The sequence below is a fragment of the Cajanus cajan genome, chromosome 7 (genome assembly GCF_000230855.2).
Source record: "Cajanus cajan strain Asha chromosome 7, NIPB_CcT2T_4, whole genome shotgun sequence".
NCBI lineage: Eukaryota > Viridiplantae > Streptophyta > Magnoliopsida > Fabales > Fabaceae > Cajanus > Cajanus cajan.
In genome coordinates this window covers 46,672,038-46,693,943 of record NC_138523.1, presented here as the reverse complement: position 1 = coordinate 46,693,943, position 21,906 = coordinate 46,672,038, and the positions used below count along the sequence as shown (strand labels likewise).

The 21,906-nt window shown below is 40.2% G+C and overlaps 3 protein-coding genes across 3 annotated transcripts; 1 reads left to right on the top strand and 2 right to left on the bottom strand.

The window, feature by feature from the left end:
• Positions 1 to 5,993: 5,993 nt before the first annotated feature.
• Positions 5,994 to 9,926, bottom strand: LOC145950047 (uncharacterized). Its single transcript, XM_083060969.1, has one exon. It carries the CDS (start codon positions 9,924 to 9,926, stop codon positions 5,994 to 5,996), a length of 3,933 nt encoding a protein of 1,310 aa, XP_082917095.1.
• A 3,353-nt stretch (positions 9,927 to 13,279) lies between these two features.
• CRY2 (cryptochrome 2) lies at positions 13,280 to 19,145 on the top strand. The gene is made up of 5 exons (XM_020380934.3): positions 13,280 to 14,563; positions 15,498 to 15,719; positions 15,978 to 16,684; positions 17,297 to 17,951; positions 18,829 to 19,145. Exons 1-5 carry the CDS (start codon positions 14,254 to 14,256, stop codon positions 18,837 to 18,839), a joined length of 1,905 nt encoding a protein of 634 aa, XP_020236523.1. The 5' UTR covers positions 13,280 to 14,253; the 3' UTR covers positions 18,840 to 19,145.
• Positions 19,146 to 19,542: 397 nt separating this feature from the next.
• On the bottom strand, positions 19,543 to 21,224 carry LOC109816076 (putative aspartic proteinase GIP2). Its single transcript, XM_020380946.3, has one exon. The coding sequence runs from the start codon at positions 21,129 to 21,131 to the stop codon at positions 19,728 to 19,730; it is 1,404 nt and encodes a 467-aa protein (XP_020236535.1). The 5' UTR covers positions 21,132 to 21,224; the 3' UTR covers positions 19,543 to 19,727.
• Between the last annotated feature and the right edge of the window lie 682 nt (positions 21,225 to 21,906).

The following is a 21,906-nucleotide window of genomic DNA, read 5'->3' as shown; positions in this document are numbered from 1 at the left end:
TTTTTGCAATAGAGTTGTTTCTGTTGTTAGCTATAAGCATATTTTGCGGGAGACAAATTCAAGTGACTCATATCCCAGTCAGCGATTAGCTTTTTGTAAAAAAAAATTCATATTTGTTTTAAATGGTGATATTTTTGTCCTTGTCACAAAGAATAGGTGTTTGGCTGCGGTTTCATTAATTTTGACTAATACGAGAATTGAGTGAATTTGATATAAATGTGAATCTAACATTTACTTCATTTTTATTATTACTCTAAAAAGCCACTATTTTAAAACATCTGAAATTATTAAGTTATATCGGAATCACTCCCTTTTCCCATTTGTCTTTGTTTTTACTCTCCCAACATTTTCAGATCATAAATGTCATGGTGGGAATGATTTATAAATAAGGTTGGATGATGAACTGGGCACTGAGTGATATTATTATCCAACTGCCAGTGGCTCCACAACATTATTGCTGGAAACATCTAGATTAAACACTTATTTTAGTTCCTACTGAACTCTATTGCATTAATTTCAAAAAATATTTAACAAAATCTCAAATATGTATCTAAAAGATTAAATAAATTCTTAAATTTGTTATCCTTTTGTCTTTAAATATATATTTAATAATATTATTTTATATTTTTAAAAATTTTGTATTTGTAAAAAAATATTAATTTATAGTTTTAGGGACTTATTTGATATATTTAGTTTCAAAAACTAATATGTTTAAATTTAGAGACCAAAATGAGTATTTATTCAAATATTTAATATGATTTCTATTTCATCTCTTGTACCTGCTTAAGGATACACTCGTAGTCTTCTTGGTAAGAAGGGCCGAACGGATACTTCAAACGGATTCTTCAGAGGGGGGAGGTACCTGCAAAAGGCACTCCAACGCTCAAGTCAGGATAAGCACGATATTCTAGGATAATTAATGAACAGTGACATACCTTGTTGTGTGTGACCTATTTATAGCATCTGACATGGGCCTAGCGTGATGGGCCCTCTCAGATATTTACCAAATTAGGTAATACGGTACTAATTAGTTGTTAGGCTTTAATCATGTACTTACCTTTCTTAATTGTGATTACCGTTATGACTTGTTTAACTCTTCGGCAAGAGGCCGAGCCGACTATTCAATACTAGTCGGAACGGCAAATGACCGAGCCGTCTAGTCCGTATACGGCAGCTTGTATACTTCCGGTACGATCTATGTCGGAACGGTACTTGACCGAGCCGACTCGATGAGTGATGATGGTCCATATTGGCATTAACCAGACTGATGTCGGTTCTCGACCTCATGCCGAGCCGACGTTGATGGTGATGCTTGTACGTGGCTTACTATGCATGAGTGTCTGACGAAATGGCACGTGTTGGCCCACGTGACCGATACGGTCTCTCCGGTACACAAGCCCCCCAGCCTTTGAGGAGCGAAGCGACGCGAAAGGTTAATGAAATAAAAACAGGATTTCTCAGTTGGTGTCTTGAAGAAGAAGCTAAGGGTTACAACTGATGGTGGGATATGAAGGGTTGTAACCGTTGGGCATTTGATGGCGTACGCGAGAAGTTATGGTGGGAAGCGAAGGGATATAACCGTTGGTCATTAATGACGCATGCGAAGAGTTGCGCGCCCTAGACCGTTGGATCTAAATGATCCAACGGTAGGCACGAGGGGGTGTCTCTTCAGTTGCCTATTAAGAACGCCTATAAATAGATGTGTAGGAGGAAGGGTTTCCACATGCAAACTTACTAGCTGCTCCGAGCCGAAGATATTTGAGAGCGTTTTGAGTACTCAACAGCAATTGGTCAAGTTCAATCATCAGGTACGTAATGGCTAACCTGGACATTGTTCATGTTGACTCCTCTGGGGACGAAGAGGAATCTAGGTTAAGGACGACGCCGAACCAGGAGGTAGCGTCGGCTTCAGCTTCGAATGGGGGCGATTCCGCAGAGTCGGCTTCGGGGTCCGATCGGTCGCAAAGCGGGAATGATTCGGCATCGGCTGTGGGTTCTGAAGATCAGCCGAGTCAGGGTGGGGAATCGTCAAGAATTTTTCCTCCCATATCGACTCCCGGGTATTCGTGGGTACATGGTGAAGTTGGTAGTGTATACTCTCGGTATACGAGCAAGAAGTCTCTTGTGGACTTCGTATCAGCCATAAAGTTTTTAAACTTTCCCGAAGATGAAGAACCTTCTGCTGTCTTTTTCCAACCGTGCCGAGATGACGGGGCTTCGAATCCAGACTTCGTTTATTTGAATCAAGGATCGTCTAAATACCCATTCTTTTACGTGTATGATTATATGTTCCGGGATCTGAAGATATCCCTCCCTTTTGACGATTACTTCATGAGTATACTTCGACTTCTTAATGTGGCGCCGAGCCAACTTCACCCGAACACCTGGGCCGCTATGCAAGGGTTTAGGCATTTGTGTCTAGCCCTCGGTCTCCAACCCACTCCACATCTATTCCTGCACTTCTATACGTCTCGGCCGACGAAAAAGGCTAAGTGGCTGTCGTTGATTCGTCACAATGATTGCTTGCTGCAACCTTTTACCACCTCGTACAAAAAATTTAAAGTGGGATTTATGAAGGTGATGATTCGGCCAGAACCAGGAAAAAAGTATTTCTTTGATGCCGAAGGGAATCCCCTATTTCCCTTGTATTGGACCCGGAAGCCGCGCAAGTATGACACGGTTTCCAAATCACGCATGTCCCCGGAGGAGAGAATGAGTCTAAGTTTTTTAGACAAACTACCTCGGCCTCTACCATGTCGTCCTCTGATCCGGTTGTTTGAATCGGCCGATGTAGTCGAGGAACTAATTGGTATAGTACTTTTCTTATTTAATTAAATTTGTGTGTTATCATTGATTTTGACTAATAATGTGCAGGTATAATGGCTGCCCATGGAGATGACGATCTAGACATCCGTAACCTGATCCGGAATCAATTGGCGGCGACTATTGGAAACAAGACTTCAGCCCCGATGGGTGGGAATCAAGCTACCGTCCAAGCTGGTGGGGTAGGGTCTTCGGCTCGGAAAAAGAAACCCACTCGGCCCCAACCTGAAAAAAGAAGGCCGGATGCAAGGGCCAAGGAAGAAAGTCGCCGGGCCAAACAACGCCGAGTGGCTAGCCCCCCTGTTCCAGAAGGTCTATCTTCGCCAAGTTTTTTGGCCGGGAACGTCAACGCTCAGGATTTCCTGAGTCAAGACTTAACTTCTGAAGCCGGCCAAGGGATGCTGAGTCGCATGAGCTCGGCTCAAAAATGGAGCTTCTTCTGCGAGTTCCAAGTGCGGGCCGTGGCAATGGCCCAAAGCATAGTTATGCAGCCGAACGGCGAGGCTGATGGGCTGCGCCGGCAGCTTGCTGAGCAGGAGAAGTCTCTTCAAGAGACGCTGGCGGCTTTAACAGACGCTCAAACATCCAACAGCAAGTACCAGGCTGAAATGGATCGCAGAGGGCGGGTTGCCGACGACTTGGCCTTGAAGGTTCAGCGTCTCGAACTTGCTTTGAAGACCGAGACCGACAAGGTTACTGCACTAGGGAAGGGGTTGGATGCTGAGAAGACCGCTTTCGAGGCCTATAAGGAGAAAGCGCGTGCCAAGGTCCTTAGCCAGCATCAGGCCGGCTTTGCCCAAGCGGCTCGGCAAGCCTGTCATTTCGGCGACTTTCCGCCAGACTTCCATCTTGACATGACGAAAGATTTCTTTCAAGGGAAGCTGGTGGACCTCACTTCTATTCCTCCTGATCAACAAGCCGACGAGGAAGCTCCGGCTCGGGCGAACGAGCCAAATGAGGATGTTACAATTCAGGAGGAAGAAGCGCCTGAGGCTGGTCCGATTCCTGGCGAGGCGGAGGTAGTTTCTTAGGTTTTTGCGTTGTAATTCCAGGCCAATAGTGCCCGTTTTTTTTTTTTTTTTTTTTTGTTGCTAGGCCGATAGTGCCTTTTAATAAATTCGATTTTTCTCTTCGTATACTGCTTTGAATTCTTTTCGCAATGTTTTTCTCATTGGCCGAGAGTCATCTCGGGTTAGAAGATCTAAAACTAAAGCTGCATCCTTGGCCGAGAGGCATCTCGGGAGGGAAGACGTAGGATTAAAAGTCACATCCTTGGCCGAGAGGCATCTCGGGAGGGAAGACTTGTAGGATTGAAAGTCACATCCTTGGCCGAGAGACATCTCGGGAGGGAAGACTTGTAGGATTGAAAGTCACATCCTTGGCCGAGAGACATCTCGGGAGGGAAGACTTGTAGGATTGAAAGTCACATCCTTGGCCGAGAGACATCTCGGGAGGGAAGACTTGTAGGATTGAAAGTCACATCCTTGGCCGAGAGACATCTCGGGAGGGAAGACTTGTAGGATTGAAAGTCACATCCTTAGCCGAGAGACATCTTGGGAGGGAAGACTTGTAGGATTGAAAGTCACATCCTTGGCCGAGAGACATCTCGGGAGGGAAGACTTGTAAAAACTAATGTTAAAAATGTATAGTAAGTCAAAGATAATTGAACTGTGTTTTTATTGATTGGATGCCTCATTAAAAACCTTGCCGGCCAAAACCTCTTTTCACGATTTTTTAAGAGGAGAAAAGACCGGTTCAAGGAAAAGAGTGCATCATTATACATAGTTGAAATGTAAATACATGATGTTGATTCAACTGTAATATGTCTTCAAATGAGTAGAATTCCATGTCCGAGGAACGACCTTGCCGGACAGCTCTTCTAACTTGTACGCTCCATTGTTGAGGACATGCCGTATCCGGAAAGGGCCGTCCCAGTTGGCTGATAGCTTCCCTTCTGAAGAGTTGCGTCTGGCTGACCCGGTTGCTCTCCATACAAGATTACCTTCGTGAAATGTTCTCGGCTTAACACTTGAATTGAAACGGCGTGTCATGCGTTGTTTACATGCCTCGGCCACAATCTGTGCTTTTTCCCGTGCTTCATCGAGGACATCAAGCTCGGCTCGGAGCGAAGCATTGTTAGACTCCTCATGGAAGTGCTGTCTTCAGAATGATGGCTCTCCGACTTCAACCGGGATCATGGCGTCTGCGCCGTAAGTCAGGCGAAAGGGTGTCTCTTTTGTTGTTGATTGTGGTGTACATCGATACGCCCAAAGGACCTCTGGCAACTCTTCGGCCCATGCCCCTTTTGCCGAACCGAGCCGTTTCTTTAATTCGGTGAGGATAACCTTATTGGCCGCTTCGGCCTGGCCGTTCGACTGGGGGTGTTCAACTGATGTAAACCTATGCCGGATGCCAAGGTTTTCAAGGAAAGAGTTGAACTTTTTGTCCGTGAATTGTAGGCCGTTATCCGAGATGATGGCATATGGGATGCCGAAACGGGTAACTATGTTCTTCCAGACAAATTTCTGGACATTAGCGGCGGAGATGCAGGCAAGCGGCTCGGCCTCAATCCACTTTGTGAAGTAATCGACAGCTACGAGGAGAAACTTAACTTGTCCCTTCGCCACCGGAAATGGGCCGAGTACATCAATGCCCCATAAAGTAAACGGCCATGGAGAGCTGATGCTATGCAGTTCAGCAGCTGAAGCATGGATGAGGTTCCCGTATTTTTGGCACTGAACACATTTTTTGACAAAGTCGGCGCAGTCCCCCTTCAGAGTTGGCCAATAATAACCGGCCCGCAAGACTTTAGCTGCTAAGGTTCGTCCTCCGGAATGGGAGCCACAAATACCCTCATGGACTTCCCTCATCACGTAATCTGCTTGGTGACTATCTATGCATTTGAGCAGCGGGGTGGAGAACCCCCGTCTGTAGAGGTCCTCGGCTATCATGGAGTACCGAGCCGCCTGTGTTCGCAACTTCTTAGCTTCCAACGGGTCGGCCGGTACTGCGCCGTTAGTGATATAGTTCCGAATGGGTGTGGTCCATGAGGGTGATTCATCTATTGCCATGCACTCGGTTGTTACGCTTGGGGAGGGAACTTCAAGATGAATAGTGGTGCGCAGCTGTCCCGGCTTCCGGCTGCTGGCGAGCCGAGCTAACTGATCAGCTCATTCATTATTGCTACGCAAAACATGGCGAACCTGAACCTCGCTGAATTCATCCTTCAATTTTTGGAATAGATGATAGTATTGTAATAAGTTCGCATCTTTAACTTGGAAATTATCATTGACCTGCTCGGCCACTATCTTTGAGTCGGTCCAGCATATGACTCGCTTCACATCCATCTCGGTTGCCAACCGCATCCCAGCTAGTAGGGCCTCGTATTCCGCTTGGTTATTGGAGGCACGAAAACCGAACCGAAGGGACTGCTCAATTGTGACGCCTGAGGGACTAGCCAGTATCACTCCTGCTCCGCTGCCTTGGGCGTTAGAAGACCCATCGACATGCAAGGTCCATGATTCGTCTTCAAAACGCCCCGAAGGGGTAAGCTCGTTAACAAAATCAGCCAAGTGCTGCGACTTGATTGGACCTCTCGGCTCAAAGGACAAATCGAACTCTGACAACTCGACCGACCATGCCATCATTCGGCCGGCAATCTCTGGTTTTCTTAATACTTTTGCCACTGGACAATCGGTCCGAACAATTATCTTGTGGCTATGAAAGTATTGTCTCAGTCGACGAGCAGTGTAGATGAGTCCTAAGGCTACCTTTTCAATTAACTGGTATCGTCGTTCGGCCTCCTGCAAAGTCCGACTGATGAAATACACTAGTTGTTGCTCTTCTCGATTTTCTTGTATTAGCGCAGCGCTAATTGAGCTGTCGGAAACCGCTAAGTATATAATCATGTCAATGTTGGCAACTGGTTTGGAAAGGACTGGGGGTGTACTAAGGCGTTCCTTGAAATGTTGGAATGATGTTTCACACTCCTGGGTCCATTGGAATCGCTCGGTCTTCTTGAGCAAGAGGAGGATGGGTCTAGCTATCTCAGCTAGGCAAGGAAGAAAGCGGGAGAGCGAAGTGAGCCGGCCTGCCAACTTCTGAACTTCTTTCAGGGTACTTGGGCTTTTCATGCTTAGAATGGCTTGGCACTTGTCAAGATTTGCTTCAATGCCGCGACTGGACAACATAAACCCTAAGAACTTGCCGCCTGAGACCCCGAATACGCACTTGCCGGGGTTGAGTCTCATTTGGTGGTGCCGAAGCGCGTGAAACACATCAGTCAAGTCCTGTGCGTGTACAGATACGCTACTTGACTTTACTACCATGTCATCAACGTACACCTCCATACATCGCCCAATGTGGTCACTGAAAATTTTGTTCATCAATCGTTGGTAAGTGGCTCCGGCATTTTTCAGGCCGAAGGGCATAACTCGGTAACAGTAATTGGCTGTTTCGGTGATGAACGCCGTTTTCTCTTCATCCTGAGGGTGCATTCGGATTTGGTTATATCCGGAATATGCATCCAGGAATGACAGGAATTTGTGGCCAGATGCCCCATCGACGAGCCGATCAATGTTTGGTAGCGGATAGGCATCCTTCGGACAGGCTTTGTTCAAATTAGTGTAGTCAGTGCACATGCGCCATTTCCCATTCGGTTTCTTGACCATTACTACATTAGCTAGCCAAGTTGAGTAGTGTACCTCCCGGATGAACATGGCTTCTAGCAACTTACTCACTTCGGCCTCTATTGCCGCCTTCCTGTCCTCCCCAGCCTTTCGACGCCGTTGAGCGATCGGTCTTGCTTCTTTGCTTATGGATAATTTGTGACAGAGGAAACTAGGGTCAATGCCGGGCATGTCAGAGGGATGCCAAGCAAATAGGTCACTATTTTTGAGGATCACTTGGCTGACAGCCAATTGTTCCCGCTCGGACAGGTTGGCTCCTATATAAGTGACTTGTGACTCCAACACCCCTACTTGAATCGGTTGCTTGTCATCAACAGGTTCGACTCTTTCGTCCTGATCGATCCGGGGATCAAGGTCCACAGTCGAATGATGGGACACCGAGTGAACCCCACTCGGCCTCCTAGGTACCTCGTCTTTTATTCTTGCCAGTCGCAAACTAGCGAAGTAACATTCCCGCGCCGTCTTTTGGTCGGCATGAACCGTGACGACTCGTCCTGACTCGGCTGGAAATTTCATGGCCAAATGAGGGGTAGATACGACTGCTCCGAGCCGATTCAGTGATGGTCGTCCAAGGAGAATGTTGTAAGATGTGCTGGCGTGTACCACCACATATTTAACTGAAACATCTCGGTATTCGGCGCCTTCAAATCCGAACCGAGTCGACAACTTGATGTATCCCTTGGTCTTGACCCGTTCGCCGGAGAACCCGACCAAGGGTTCATCATACGGAACTAGCTCGGACTCCGGGATGCCCAACTGCTTGAACGTATTCCAGTAGAGGATGTCGGCCGAACTTCCTTGGTCGACCATCGTCTTGCGTACGATACAATTGTGAATTTCGACGCTGATTACCATTGGATCATCCTGGTCCGGATCGATGCCTTTAAAATCAGCTTCTGTGAAAGTTATAGTGGGAAGGCGGCGACGAGCGGATTCGATGGCATGAACATGCCGGACAGCCCGCAGGTGTCTTTTTTGTGCAGATGAAGACGAGCCACCTCCAGCGAATCCCCCGGCAATGGTATTGATGACTCGCCGAGGCTGTGCCGAAGGCTCATCCTCTCTTCTATCTCTAGACCGACTACGTTCTCTACGAGAACGTGTTTCTGTCCTTTGTTCGAGTTGGTCGCGTCTCCGTGACCGGTCTTCGTATCTCGATCGGTTTGGACGCTCAACGAAACCTTGCAGCTGTCCCTGCTTGACTAAGTCTTCAATCTTATCCTTCAGAGCCAAACAATCGTCAGTTGAATGCCCACGGTTGCGATGATATCTGCATGACTTGGTTGTATCGGCCCGGGGAGGGGTTGATGCTCGTTTTGGGATGACCAGTATATCCGAGGCCAGTGCTTGTTCTAATACTGCTGACCGGCTAGTATTGAGGGGCGTGTATTGTGAGTACCTTGGTCCCCGAGGAGGCTTCTCGCGGGGAACCAACTCTTTCGGTCGACTCCGAAAACTCGGCTCGGCCAGCTTGTCAGGTTTTGTTGACACTTCTACTCGGGCTTGGTTCCGGAACTCGGCCAATTCCTCCATCTGCATGTACTTGTCGGCTCGCCGACACAAATCATCCATGTCTGTAGGGGGTTTCTTACAAATGCTGTTGGCAAAAGGCCCTGGCTTCAAGGCAGTGGTAAGGTGGTGTAGAGCTACAGCAGGGTTTAAGTCTCGAATTTCGAGCGCCGCTTTGTTGAATCGGCTCATGAATGTCCGAAGAGATTCCTTCTTCTCCTGACGAATGCTGATTAGTGCCAACGAGGTCAATTGATGAGGCCGACTGGTAGCAAATTGAATTGTGAACTGGGAAGCCAACGTACTGAACGAATCGATCGAGTTGGCCGGAAGCCGAGTAAACCAACTCAGTGCTCGTCCCTTTAAGGATGTTGGGAAGATTCGGCATAGAGCAGCATCATCGTTTGTGCTTAGAGTAACTTGAGTCAAGAACACATCCACGTGTTCGTCTGGATCGGTAGTGCCATCATACTTGTCTAAGGGCAAAGACTTCCAATGGTCAAGGAGTGCCATCTGCATGATGTTCGGGGTAAAAGGATGCCGATGTGCTCCGGCCGGCAAAGGCTGGATCGGTCGGCCGACCGAAGCATGCGCAGCTGGAGCGGCGACGGAGGTGTGGGGAAGAGAAGAGTGAGGGCCCTGCGAGTGGAACGACCCCTGTGTGTGAGTTGTCTCAGATGGTTTCCATGTGGGATCCCGGTATTGATTTTTCAGCGCAGCATTCTCTTCTCTCAATGCAGCCATCTCGGCAGCATCTCTCTCTCGCTGTTGTTTCATGGCGATCATTTCTTCCTTCATCTGGCGCACCATATCGGTCAAGTTTGTCTCCTCAACCGTCTCGGCCCCGGACTGATGTTCGTCTTCAGACTGTTGCCCTTCAAAATTAGTATTCCTTGTCTTTACCATGATTCTTTTACTCGTAAACTTTCAGTGCTTCTGCAATGCTATCGGTTCGGCCCCACGGTGGGCGCCAAAATGTACCTGCTTAAGGATACACTCGTAGTCTTCTTGGTAAGAAGGGCCGAACGGATACTTCAAACGGATTCTTCAGAGGGGGGAGGTACCTGCAAAAGGCACTCCAACGCTCAAGTCAGGATAAGCACGATATTCTAGGATAATTAATGAACAGTGACATACCTTGTTGTGTGTGACCTATTTATAGCATCTGACATGGGCCTGAGCGTGATGGGCCCTCTCAGATATTTACCAAATTAGGTAATACGGTACTAATTGGTTGTTAGGCTTTAATCATGTACTTACCTTTCTTAATTGTGATTACCGTTATGACTTGTTTAACTCTTCGGCAAGAGGCCGAGCCGACTATTCAATACTAGTCGGAACGGCAAATGACCGAGCCGTCTAGTCCGTATACGGCAGCTTGTATACTTCCGGTACGATCTATGTCGGAACGGTACTTGACCGAGCCGACTCGATGAGTGATGATGGTCCATATTGGCATTAACCAGACTGATGTCGGTTCTCGACCTCATGCCGAGCCGACGTTGATGGTGATGCTTGTACGTGGCTTACTATGCATGAGTGTCTGACGAAATGGCACGTGTTGGCCCACGTGACCGATACGGTCTCTCCGGTACATCTCTCATCTTCATTTTTTCTTTTCCCCTTTTCATTTTTCATTATAATCCTTTATCAAATCATGATTTTTTTTTTCTCTATCCTTTTTTCTTTTCACGTACACCCTCAAAATAGAATATACCTTTATCATTATCCCATTGCCTAGCTAGCACATTTCCCTGTCCTTTTTTTTATTTTTTTATTTTATGTCTTAACCCAAAAGTGGAAGCATATATGACTACTTTATATTCTCAAAAGTACTATCTCTTATTTATTTTCTGTTATTGTTTTGAAGCATATGTCATGTGAATTATTATCATCATATTGCTAAAAAAAAATAAGGAAATGGTAAAAATAAATTGCAGGCATGATAATAATAATAAGACAACTCAAAAAAGATTTTAACAACAAAAAAAAAATCATTTTTATTATCGAAAGAGTAGTCTTAATAACAGAAATCACATCACAACCAATATCCTGATTAAACAGAAGAAAAGAAGAAAAAAAATAATACTACTACAAGTACAATATTGTTATTAAACTTGTGAAGGAAAACTAATTATAAAATAGATTATTATGTCAAAAATATGTTACAATTTTTGAATCAAAATAAGATCTATCTTAATAAAGACAAATCATTTAATAAAACTTTAATAGTAGGAGTTGATATATATCATTCTTGATTTTAATTTTAAAATAAAATGTCTAACTAAATTCATAATTTCAATAGGTGATACTCAATAACACCATTTTTCTATATTGTAGTTAACAAAATATTATTTTCCTTATTAGACACTACAAAAAGTTATTTAATAATTTGACATTGCCAAACAATTCACACACAATATAAAATGTCTAGATATAATTAAATGATAAATATATAAATAAATACTCATTTCGATCTTGAATATAAGGGAAAAAAAAACTCTCATACACACTATAGATTGATATAATTAAATAATAAATATATAAATAAATACTCATTTTGATTTTGAATGTAAGAAAAAAAACCCATTTTATCAGTCACAAATATTAACTAATCTGAATTAATTTTATTCTATTTAATACTATAATGTTCAAGATAACATTTTATTTACTTGAGATTATATTTTGATTTTTTTTCTCTTATTTTTAATGTCAAGTTTTTAGAAAGAGTAATTTAAAAAATAAGTTTTTTTAAAATAAAATTAATGAAATGAACTAATACAAACTAACTTTCTTAATGTAAATATATTTTTCTTCTTATATTTAAAATCGGAAGTAGTATCGTGAGTAAAAAAATTGAATGCAAAGTATGTGTTAAAAAAATAGACACGTTCATCAACGTAAATTTCAAACTTTTAATACTTAATTAAGAATGTCATAAATTTGCGGGCTTGAATTTGTAGGTCCTGTCATTCTAACATAAAAGTGTTTATATATAAAAATAATAGTAACATTGGTCAATGATTTATGTTCTTTATATGAGGTGTAGGGTCGAAATTCTGACTTTGAATATAAATTTGTTGGAAGAAAATTCTCTACCTTGTGTGTATAATAAAAATATTAATAATTTAATTTATTTTTAAAAATAATATATATATATATATATATATTTATATATATTTATTGTCTTTCATATTTTTCTTCTTTTTTATTTTCTTTTTCTGTTGTTTCATCTCTTCTAAATATAGGGTAAAGGAATCACATACCACCGTAAAAATTAATTAAATAAAATATAAAATAGAGTAATATTGCACTGTACAGCTTAGATATATTAAATTTATTAGACCTAGCAAATATACATAGTATATTTAAATTGCTATAACGACTAAAAATTCATTAATATATTTCATTTATCTATTGTTCGCAGCACATCTACAACTAATTAATCCATGATTAAAAAGTATAAGCAATTCTCTTGATATATAGATAGTAAAATTAGATTTCAAGTTCATAGAAAGTAAAAATAAAATTAACTATTATGAGATGATAGTTGGCCATAATGTATAAATATAAAACAATTAAAGCTAATTAACATTATTATTTACTATAAAGGTAGTAACATTTTATGTCTCTAATAGTTATTTACTAATAAAATATTAAAAAATTATGTGTAATTATTTAAAAAAATTTAAGATTTTTTTTTACATTTAAAAGTATAATAATCCATTAAAAAATAGAAATCAAGAAGTGATTACATCTCTTATATCTCTTTATAATAATTATAAATTACTTATGTATGCACTTGTTTTACTATTAAAATATGTTAATTTAAGTAAAAGGGATTACTCTTAACTATGCGATCTTAAAATTGATTTCGAAATTTACCAGTTTAAAAAATACAATTCAAATAAATATTAGTTTGAATAATTCTCATAAGATTACTAAAAAGAAAAACATATTTTTGTATAGAATTTCACGAATTGCCAGTTAACGTAATCCTCGTGCCCAATAAAAAAAATCTTGTTACAGTTCTAAATCATTCATGAAAGTAAATCATACACGTCTTTTACAAAGAAAAAATAATTTGAGTCTGATTGCATTGATATATAACACAAGTCTATGTCATCATTATCTTTTACAACGTCACAACGTACAACTGTTGTGGTTACGCCCATCAAGTTTTGGATTTATTGAGGATATTTTTATGATGTTGTGGTAAAAATTTGGTCCATTTTCATGAAGTTGTGGAAGCTGCTGGTAGCCTCTAGTGACTTGTTCAATGTTCTTATCCTTTCGCCTCTGTTAATCATACGTGTCTGTCTCCCACTATCGTCAGTTGCACGTACCATGTGATCTTCCACACGTGATTACCCACTAATTAGATCCTCAAAACACAACCCTCCTCCCCAACACACTCCATGATTCAATCACTGTTGCCTCCTCTACTGCCTATGTATTATTTATTACTACCTAAGCCTTAACTTAGGCTGAATCTTGATTTGATTTGGTGCTTGCTTGTCTGGTCTTCACCTAAACTTTGATGGGGTTATGTTATGTTATGAATATTAAAAATCTAGCTTGTGGGTGTTTCATATCTTCTTTATAAAGGCAAAGTTTGAGGTGGATTTGAAGAACTTTTCAGTTACTCATCTCTTATCTTCAAGGATTATTTTATTATATATTATACAATATTGAATATTCCAGCTCAAGTGGTTTGTGGATATTGTTCTTTTTTATTTATGCTTTTGCAACCTTTATTTATTATTCTTGAGTCGCTTTTGTTTCTCGATTGGAAAATTTCCTCTTTTCTTTTTTGCTATTTTAACTGGTGGTCTTTAAATTGGAGAGTGAGACATGTGGGGATCGGTTCTCTGAGTAGGATTTAGGTTGGATACCTCACACAAAGCAAAGTAGCATCCAAGTTGGACATCTTGATAAGCTACATGTTTGTTGGTCTACTTTGTCTGTGATTTGAGGCTCTTATCCCGTGCTGCTATAGATATCTTTATATTTTGCAAAAAATCCAGATCCAACCTTTGTATCTCATATCTGGGATATCAGTCTTCATATATTTTATTTTGGTAAGGATCTTCATTAGGAGAACCGTGAAGTTTTGAGGTCAACTTTGTGCTTTTTTATTGGGTATGAGAAACTTGTGGTGGAGAAGATGCTCGGAGGTGTTATATGAGGTTTAAAGCTTTGTCTATGCCATGAAAAATTTGAAGTGTTCAATATGGGTAGCAACAGGACTATTGTTTGGTTTAGAAGGGACCTTAGAATTGAGGACAATCCTGCATTAGCTGCTGCTGCCAGGGAGGGTTCTGTGTTACCTGTGTTTATATGGTGCCCTAAAGAGGAAGGACAATTTTATCCAGGAAGAGTGTCAAGGTGGTGGCTGAAGCAATCTCTTGCTCACTTGGATCAGTCACTGAAGTCTCTTGGAGCCAGACTTGTGCTCATCAAAACCCACAGTACAGTCACAGCTCTTTTGGAGTGTATAAAGGCCATTCAAGCAACTAAAGTAGTGTTTAACCATCTATATGGTAAGTATGTAGCTGCTGAAGAATTAACCTTCTTGCTTAAGTGTTTTAGCCAATTTTGATGTGCATCATATCATACATTTTATGTTTTGGATCTCCAAAAGTTAAAGAAGCTTATAGGCCTTTTTCTGTTGATAATTTAGAGGAGGTTTAGGACCACTTCAAGGTAGGATACTCCTTGAAGGCAATTCTCAAAACTGAATTAGTATTCTAAAGGTAAAATGTTATTTTCTTCCTATTGCTTTTTGCGCTGGTTCCTAGGCATCAAAGGGATACTAAATTAAGGAGTTTTAGAAAGAAAAAAAAATGTTTCTTTTCCAACAAATATTGAATTGTCAAAATCGATTCATTCACATTTGCATGAAGTGGAGTAGACATTTGAATGCAATTCTATGGTTTCTCTAAATGCCACTATAGTTCCTTAAGTGCTTCAATTAACAGATAAAGTAGATTATCTGTGTGAACATCTTAGTATGTTCTCTGAGTAACAACTACTCGAGGCGTTTTCTCGTCCTTACTATTTTTGTTCTGTGTTTCAGTTTGATAATATGTTACTGCAAAAATGAAGAGTGCATGGCTGTCAAAGCTCCAGAATTCTAAAAACTAATGCATCCATTCTTTAAATGCCACATCAAAAATCATTATATAGAAGATGAAATGAAGTATTTGTGTAAAACTGTATTTTTGTTTGTTTAGACACAGATGCATGTAGGCTATGCTTTACTTGTTTCAAGCATTCTAGTACTCCTAATTTTCTTTTGTTTGTCATATAAATTATTTAGTTTTTTAGATGGCAGCTTTAACCATCTGAGATATGAGAATTGACTGGCACTAGCAGGATTGCTTTTATAATGAACAAAATAACTTCCTCCTATATTTCTTCACAGTCCAATGCTAGTTAGCTGACCTATATTTCTTATCCTAATTGTTTTACCAGATCCAGTTTCACTTGTACGTGATCACAACATCAAAGAAAAACTAGTGGAACAAGGCCTATCTGTGCAAAGCTACAATGGGGATCTCTTGTATGAGCCATGGGAAGTATATGGTGAGAGTGGACGTGCTTTTACTACCTTCAATGCTTTTTGGAAGAAATGCTTGCACAAGCAAATGGATATTGTTTCAGTTGTTCCTCCATGGCAATTAATTCCAGCTGAAGGTATGATATGACTAGATTCATAATGCATTTTACTTCACTTTTATTGTTTCTGGATTATTTGATTGTTGATATCAGGTTACTGCTAGAGGTTAAGAACTAGGAAAGAGGTCTAGTTCTAAGACAATTTTATTATTGAAAGTTGAAACTAGCTGCAATCTCATCAATTTCTTCTCTTATATCAACCTGTCTACATAACAACTTGTGTACATTTGTATATAAAAACATGTGAGAAATTGTCTCTCTTCCCGTGGATGACAGGAAAAATTGGGGAATGTTCACTGGAAGAACTAGGTCTTGAAAATGAATCAGAAAAACCAAGCAATGCATTACTAGGACGGGCATGGTCGCCGGGTTGGAGAAATGCTGACAAGGCTTTAACAGAATTTGTGGAGCAGCATCTACTTCACTACTCCGAGAGAAGGCTGAAGGTTGGTGGAGACTCCACGTCACTCTTGTCCCCATATCTTCATTTTGGAGAACTGAGTGTGAGGAAAGTTTTTCAAGTTGCACGTATGAAGCAATTATTATGGACAAATGAAGGCAACAGTGTTGGTGAAGAGAGTGTAAATCTTTTTCTCAGGGCAATTGGACTTAGAGAGTACTCGCGCTATCTTTGTTTCAACTTTCCCTTCACCCATGAGAGAGCACTTCTGGGGCACTTAAAGTATTTTCCTTGGAATGCTGACCCTGATACCTTTAAGACTTGGAGACAAGGGAGGACTGGCTATCCTTTGGTTGATGCAGGAATGAGAGAACTTTGGGCAACAGGATGGATACACAACAGAATCAGAGTAATAGTTTCCAGTTTTGCTGTGAAAATGTTGCTTCTACCTTGGAAATGGGGAATGAAATATTTCTGGGACACACTTTTGGATGCTGACCTTGAAAGTGATATCTTGGGTTGGCAGTATATCTCAGGAGGCTTACCAGATGGTCACGAGCTTGAGCGCTTGGACAATCCTGAGGTTTGTCATGTTTTTTTTCATTCAAAGGATTTACAATTTGCGTGATATCAATCAGATGATGTGATTATTTTATATTCCACAGTTTTATTTCTATGTACTTTTGAGTTTGTTTCATCAACATAATGTGTGTAACATATATGTACTTTTGAGTTTGCATTTGATTTTACTGCAACACCCAAAATTGGAAGATATTAATTTTGTGCAGTGAAGTAAAATCTTCCTCAATGTAAGTTACCTTCTTGTTAGTAGAAAAATGAGAGACTTACGTTTTCATATTTTTTTCAATTCATTTTTTACCTGGTGAAGTTCATCTGTTCATATTTCTTTTACAAGTTTTAAAAGGAATAATAGTTCAACACTTGAGTTATATCTCGTTTCTGTCTGACAGATAATTTGAAGTTCTGATTCATGTATTAGTATGGAGCATGTCAGTTTATAATGAGATTTTACTTTGTTTGTCTGATTGAACATCCATGGCTTTTTTGGTCCTATTTTCCTTTCAAAAACTCTGTAGATTAGTAGTCCTTGCAAGGAGTTAATTCTACCCTTTCAGAGTCTAGAAAATAATCAAAATATATGTAAAAAATCTCACATCTCTAATTTCGGTGACAGATTCAAGGGGCTAAATTTGATCCAGAAGGTGAATATGTGAGGCAATGGCTACCTGAGTTGGCAAGAATGCCAACTGAGTGGATCCATCATCCTTGGGATGCACCGCTTAGTGTGCTTAGGGCATCAGGAGTTGAGCTGGGTCAAAATTATCCGATGCCAATAATTGATGTAGATTTGGCCAGAGAAAGACTCACTGAAGCTATATTCAAGATGTGGGAATATGAGGCAGCAGCAAAGTCTGCTGGCTCTGAACCAAGGAGTGAAGTTGTTGTAGACAACACTAACAGTGTTGAAAACTTGGACACTCCTAAAGTTGTCATTCTGGGAAAGACACCATGTGCTACCATTTCAGCTAATGATCAGAAGGTGCCAGCACTTCAGGATTCCAAGAATGAACTGCCTAGGCGGAAGAGACAAAAATGTATGGTAGAGGAGGGGCAGAACCAGGATAACTCTCGAAATCATAACAAAGATACAGGGGTGTCAAGCATGGACCAAGACATTTGCTCCACAGCTGATTCTTCATCATGTAAGAAGCCGTGTACCAGTACAAGCACATATTCATTTTCAGTTCCTCAACAGTGTTCCTCATCTTCTAATCTAAAATGGCCATGGCAAGAACAGATTGACATGGAGCAGAGTTCAAGCAAAGATGGTTAGTATATTCTTACATTTCCAAGAGAGAAATGAAATGAAAATACAGTCGCAATCAAGAAACATCTTTACAACAGTTATTTGAATTGTCTCAGAAAATTTCAGAACTGCATTCATTAAAAGTTTTATTGAGTCTCAGTTACAACATTTTTTGGTATACAAAGACAGGCTGAAACCTAAAACTTAGTGCATACTATTCGACCCCTTTTCCTAGTTGACCGACCCTATTATGGTGGTTTAGTCTTGGCTACAACTGTATACAACAGCAATGAAACTTTAAGAGTCACTAGAAAGAGAGGGAGTGTGTAGATTCATGCATACCCCCTCACGTGCCTTTTCTTCCTTCTTATTTTCTCTTCCTTTAGACCTTTACACAATCAAGTATCCAAGCCATTGGGAAATCCTCACTTAAATGCTTGAAGTCGACAATTAAAAGAACCAAGCCATAAGTACTTTGCTGAACATCCCATAACGGTTGATGTGAGACTTAGGCACCTCATAATACCCAAGTCCTTATTACATATACTCACAACCATTTATCTTTCTTCTTTGTACCATTGCTCATATGAAACATAAGCGACCCCAATACAGTTTCTTAGTTAATTAGGTTCTTCCCAGTAATTTCATAGCCTTGTGCCACATGAGCAGTTTATCCCATGATTCTTGAGTTTACAATTATGTTGATCCTGCCATTGGAACTAAGCATGTTCATTATGCATTGTGCACGGTTGGTTATAAATTATTCATGACTTCTTTAATCAGAAATCTTGACTTCTATTAACCGATTCACAATGAGGTTCTCTTTTATTATTATCACTATTTGACTTTGCCCCCTTTTGGTTTTGGCGTGCTACTGATAAATAAGAATTTCCATGCAGGAGCTATGTGAGGTTAACGTTCTCGTTCAAAAAATCCAGTAGCAGCTACATTTCTCAAGCGGAAAGAAAATGGTGCCACCTTTAAGTGCTACAGGTTGTTTAGCCTATGCTATCCATGCCTTTCTTTTCCGTGGCTATATTATCAATCAGTTGTGTAATAGGTTGTGAAATCCAACAAAAAGAACACGGATTAAAACAATAGCGAACATTGTATATTATTAACTTGTGCTGATGGGCTGTTCCATACGCATTCAGACAATCCCGTAATTACAAACTATATAAACAAATGCCCTACACAACATAATATATTCCTCTAATATCGCTTGCCTTTTATTCTTATTACACGATATTTTTTTTTAGCTTTTTTTTTGTTTCAATTAAACAATTTTATTTAAAATGTTTAAACCATAACTGATAATTCGTAATTCAATTGAGGTTCCAAGGATGAAGGGTGAGTCGTGTACCTTTTTAGTAAGGAAAATACGGTAACGACAACTATATATGATGTGCATGTATGTTAGGTCTTGAAGTGAATGGGTTTATAAAGGAGAATATCAAACAACTGACGATTCCCTATCTGCTGGGAGAAGGCTCTTATTTTCGAGCATTGATTGTCACATTTTTAACAAAGGTAGTTTGTGCTATAATGGGTTGTTCTTTGATTTTTATGACTTATATCGAGGAGGAATAAAACTAAAAAAATAATTCAAGATGTAAGATGAATATGTGCTCTATGTCTATATGGTAGCTCCATCAAACAACTGTGCTATTTATTTTTTAGACATACGGTAATTAAATTTTAGAGGCTATGTATAAATGTAACCTCACTTATTCATCACATTGACCTTAAAATACAAACCCCGTGTACCAAATTTTGATTAGAGTAGAATAATCCAATTCTAAGTAGAAGAAGTAAAGTTAAAGTTGGCACAGTTGGTGTGTTCCAAGAAGAGGGAGCGGAACCCAAGCCTTGAGGTTGCTAAATCAAATTGCAGCAAGTTGTTCTCCAACTGATGTGCTCCAATTGTGATTGAAGTCATTGGGTGAGAACCACCCACCACAAACCCAACTTGGTCCGTACTTGGGCCTGATCCAGCATCCACAAAGCCCAAGCAAATTACATCATTAAGCTGCACCATTGAGTTTGCACCAATGATGTTCCACACCACTTCCTCATTGTGCAACACCAGATCTATGGCAGGCACACCCGGGCCCATTCTTGAAAACCCAATATCTTTGGTTGCAAAGCAAGTCCCAAATGGAGCCACAGGTGCAACAGTAGGGACCCCAACCGCTTTCACAAACGCCTCAGAGACAGCTTTGTAAATTGTGGTCTCCATAACAGTGTATGGATTAACAGTGCTAATCTTGGTCCCACCAAAGCCATTTCCATCTATAGACAAAAGGGTTGCATTCAATGGCACATTTTTGCCAGAGACTCTAATAGATTTCACCCCAATGAAATATTCCACAGAGGGTTCCCCCAAGAAAGCACTTGGAGCAGTGCTAACAGGGTTTGTAATGAGAGGAGTGAAAGTGAGAACCTTGGAGACATCCATGTTCAAATTATAAGGGCCATCACCAAAGAACATTACACCATTTGTCATAGGGGAAGAACTCAAGCAAATGGCGAATTTTCTGTGGAAGCTGAAAGCTGAGGCAAATTGAGAAGGAAAAGAAACTTTGGTCCTGCCAAGACCAGCCATGCCTGTGACCCCACTAGCAAGGCCTTTTTGCACAACATTTGATCCACATATGAAGAGAAAGTTTGGCACAGAAACCACCCTACCAGGGTTGTTTCCATCAGTGGAATTGATGGAAACAACGTCTGCATGAATGTCACCAGATGTGGAAACACCAGTGACAGTGTTGCTTGGAGAGCGACCGCATATTTTCTCTCCACTGCAACCATGTAGCCCGAAAAGGGAGCACTGAGCAGAGCCACAACGGGCTGGTTTAGAGGTAGATGAGACATAACCCTCTTCACAGTTCACCCAAAAGTAGCCACCACCAAGATCAAGGGTTAGCTTCACAGGCACAAGTGGAGTTCTTTGTTTGATTTGAGTTACATACTGAGGCGATGGGGCAGAAACATCTTTGGTGACTGGAAGAACAAGGGCCTTTGGTCTGAAGGAGGTTTGGGCTATGGAGGAGGAGATTAACAATGAGAGAAAGGACAAAAATAAGAGTCTAAATGTGAGAGCCATTGGAACCAGCATGGGGGAGGTAGAGATGTAAGAGAACGTGTTAAAGATGTGAATAATGAAGATGGATGTGACATGCTTATTATATAGGTTTTTCATGTTGGACTTTTCTTTCTTTTGGATGAGCTTCAACAAGTGGAGCACACAGATTGATAAGTTAAACGCGTGTCACTGTCAAAAATGGCAACTGGTTCATGCAATGGACAACTCAACATGTTCATTAATTCTTTCGTGTGATAAAAAGGAATTTGACACCCGGCAGGAGTATTGAGCAGAAGTGGAAAATGAGTTATTAATTAAATTGTATGATTGAATTATTATTATTATTATTTATTTTTTTAAAATATTTGTCACATATATTTTTTATTTATAAGTTGTAAAAAAATTCATATCATATAATAAAAAAAATACATAAAAATTGTAATTAATATTGTATTGAAAGAACAATAAAATTATAAATTATTGAAACGTATAAATTAATATAATTTTAAGTTAAAAAATATTATACAAATTATTTAAGTTACATAAAAAAAATTGAACCACATAAATTAATATATATATATATATATATATATATATAATCACATAAATTGCTAATATATTTAAGAATATAACTATATTAAAAAATTTAATTATAAATATAATGTAATTCATACAGTTTACATAATATAAAAGTTGACTTAATTGTCATATAAGATTTATATCTTTTAGGAGGATAGGAGATCGAATCCCGTTATGACTAAAAATCCTCCTATTTTATTTTTCTACAATAAGATCTAACTCGAATCGGTTATCCCATTAAGTCGAATTTTAAATCTATCCTCTTGTCAATTAAATGGAAGTTGATTGAAAGCAAATAAGTGGTTTAGAATTC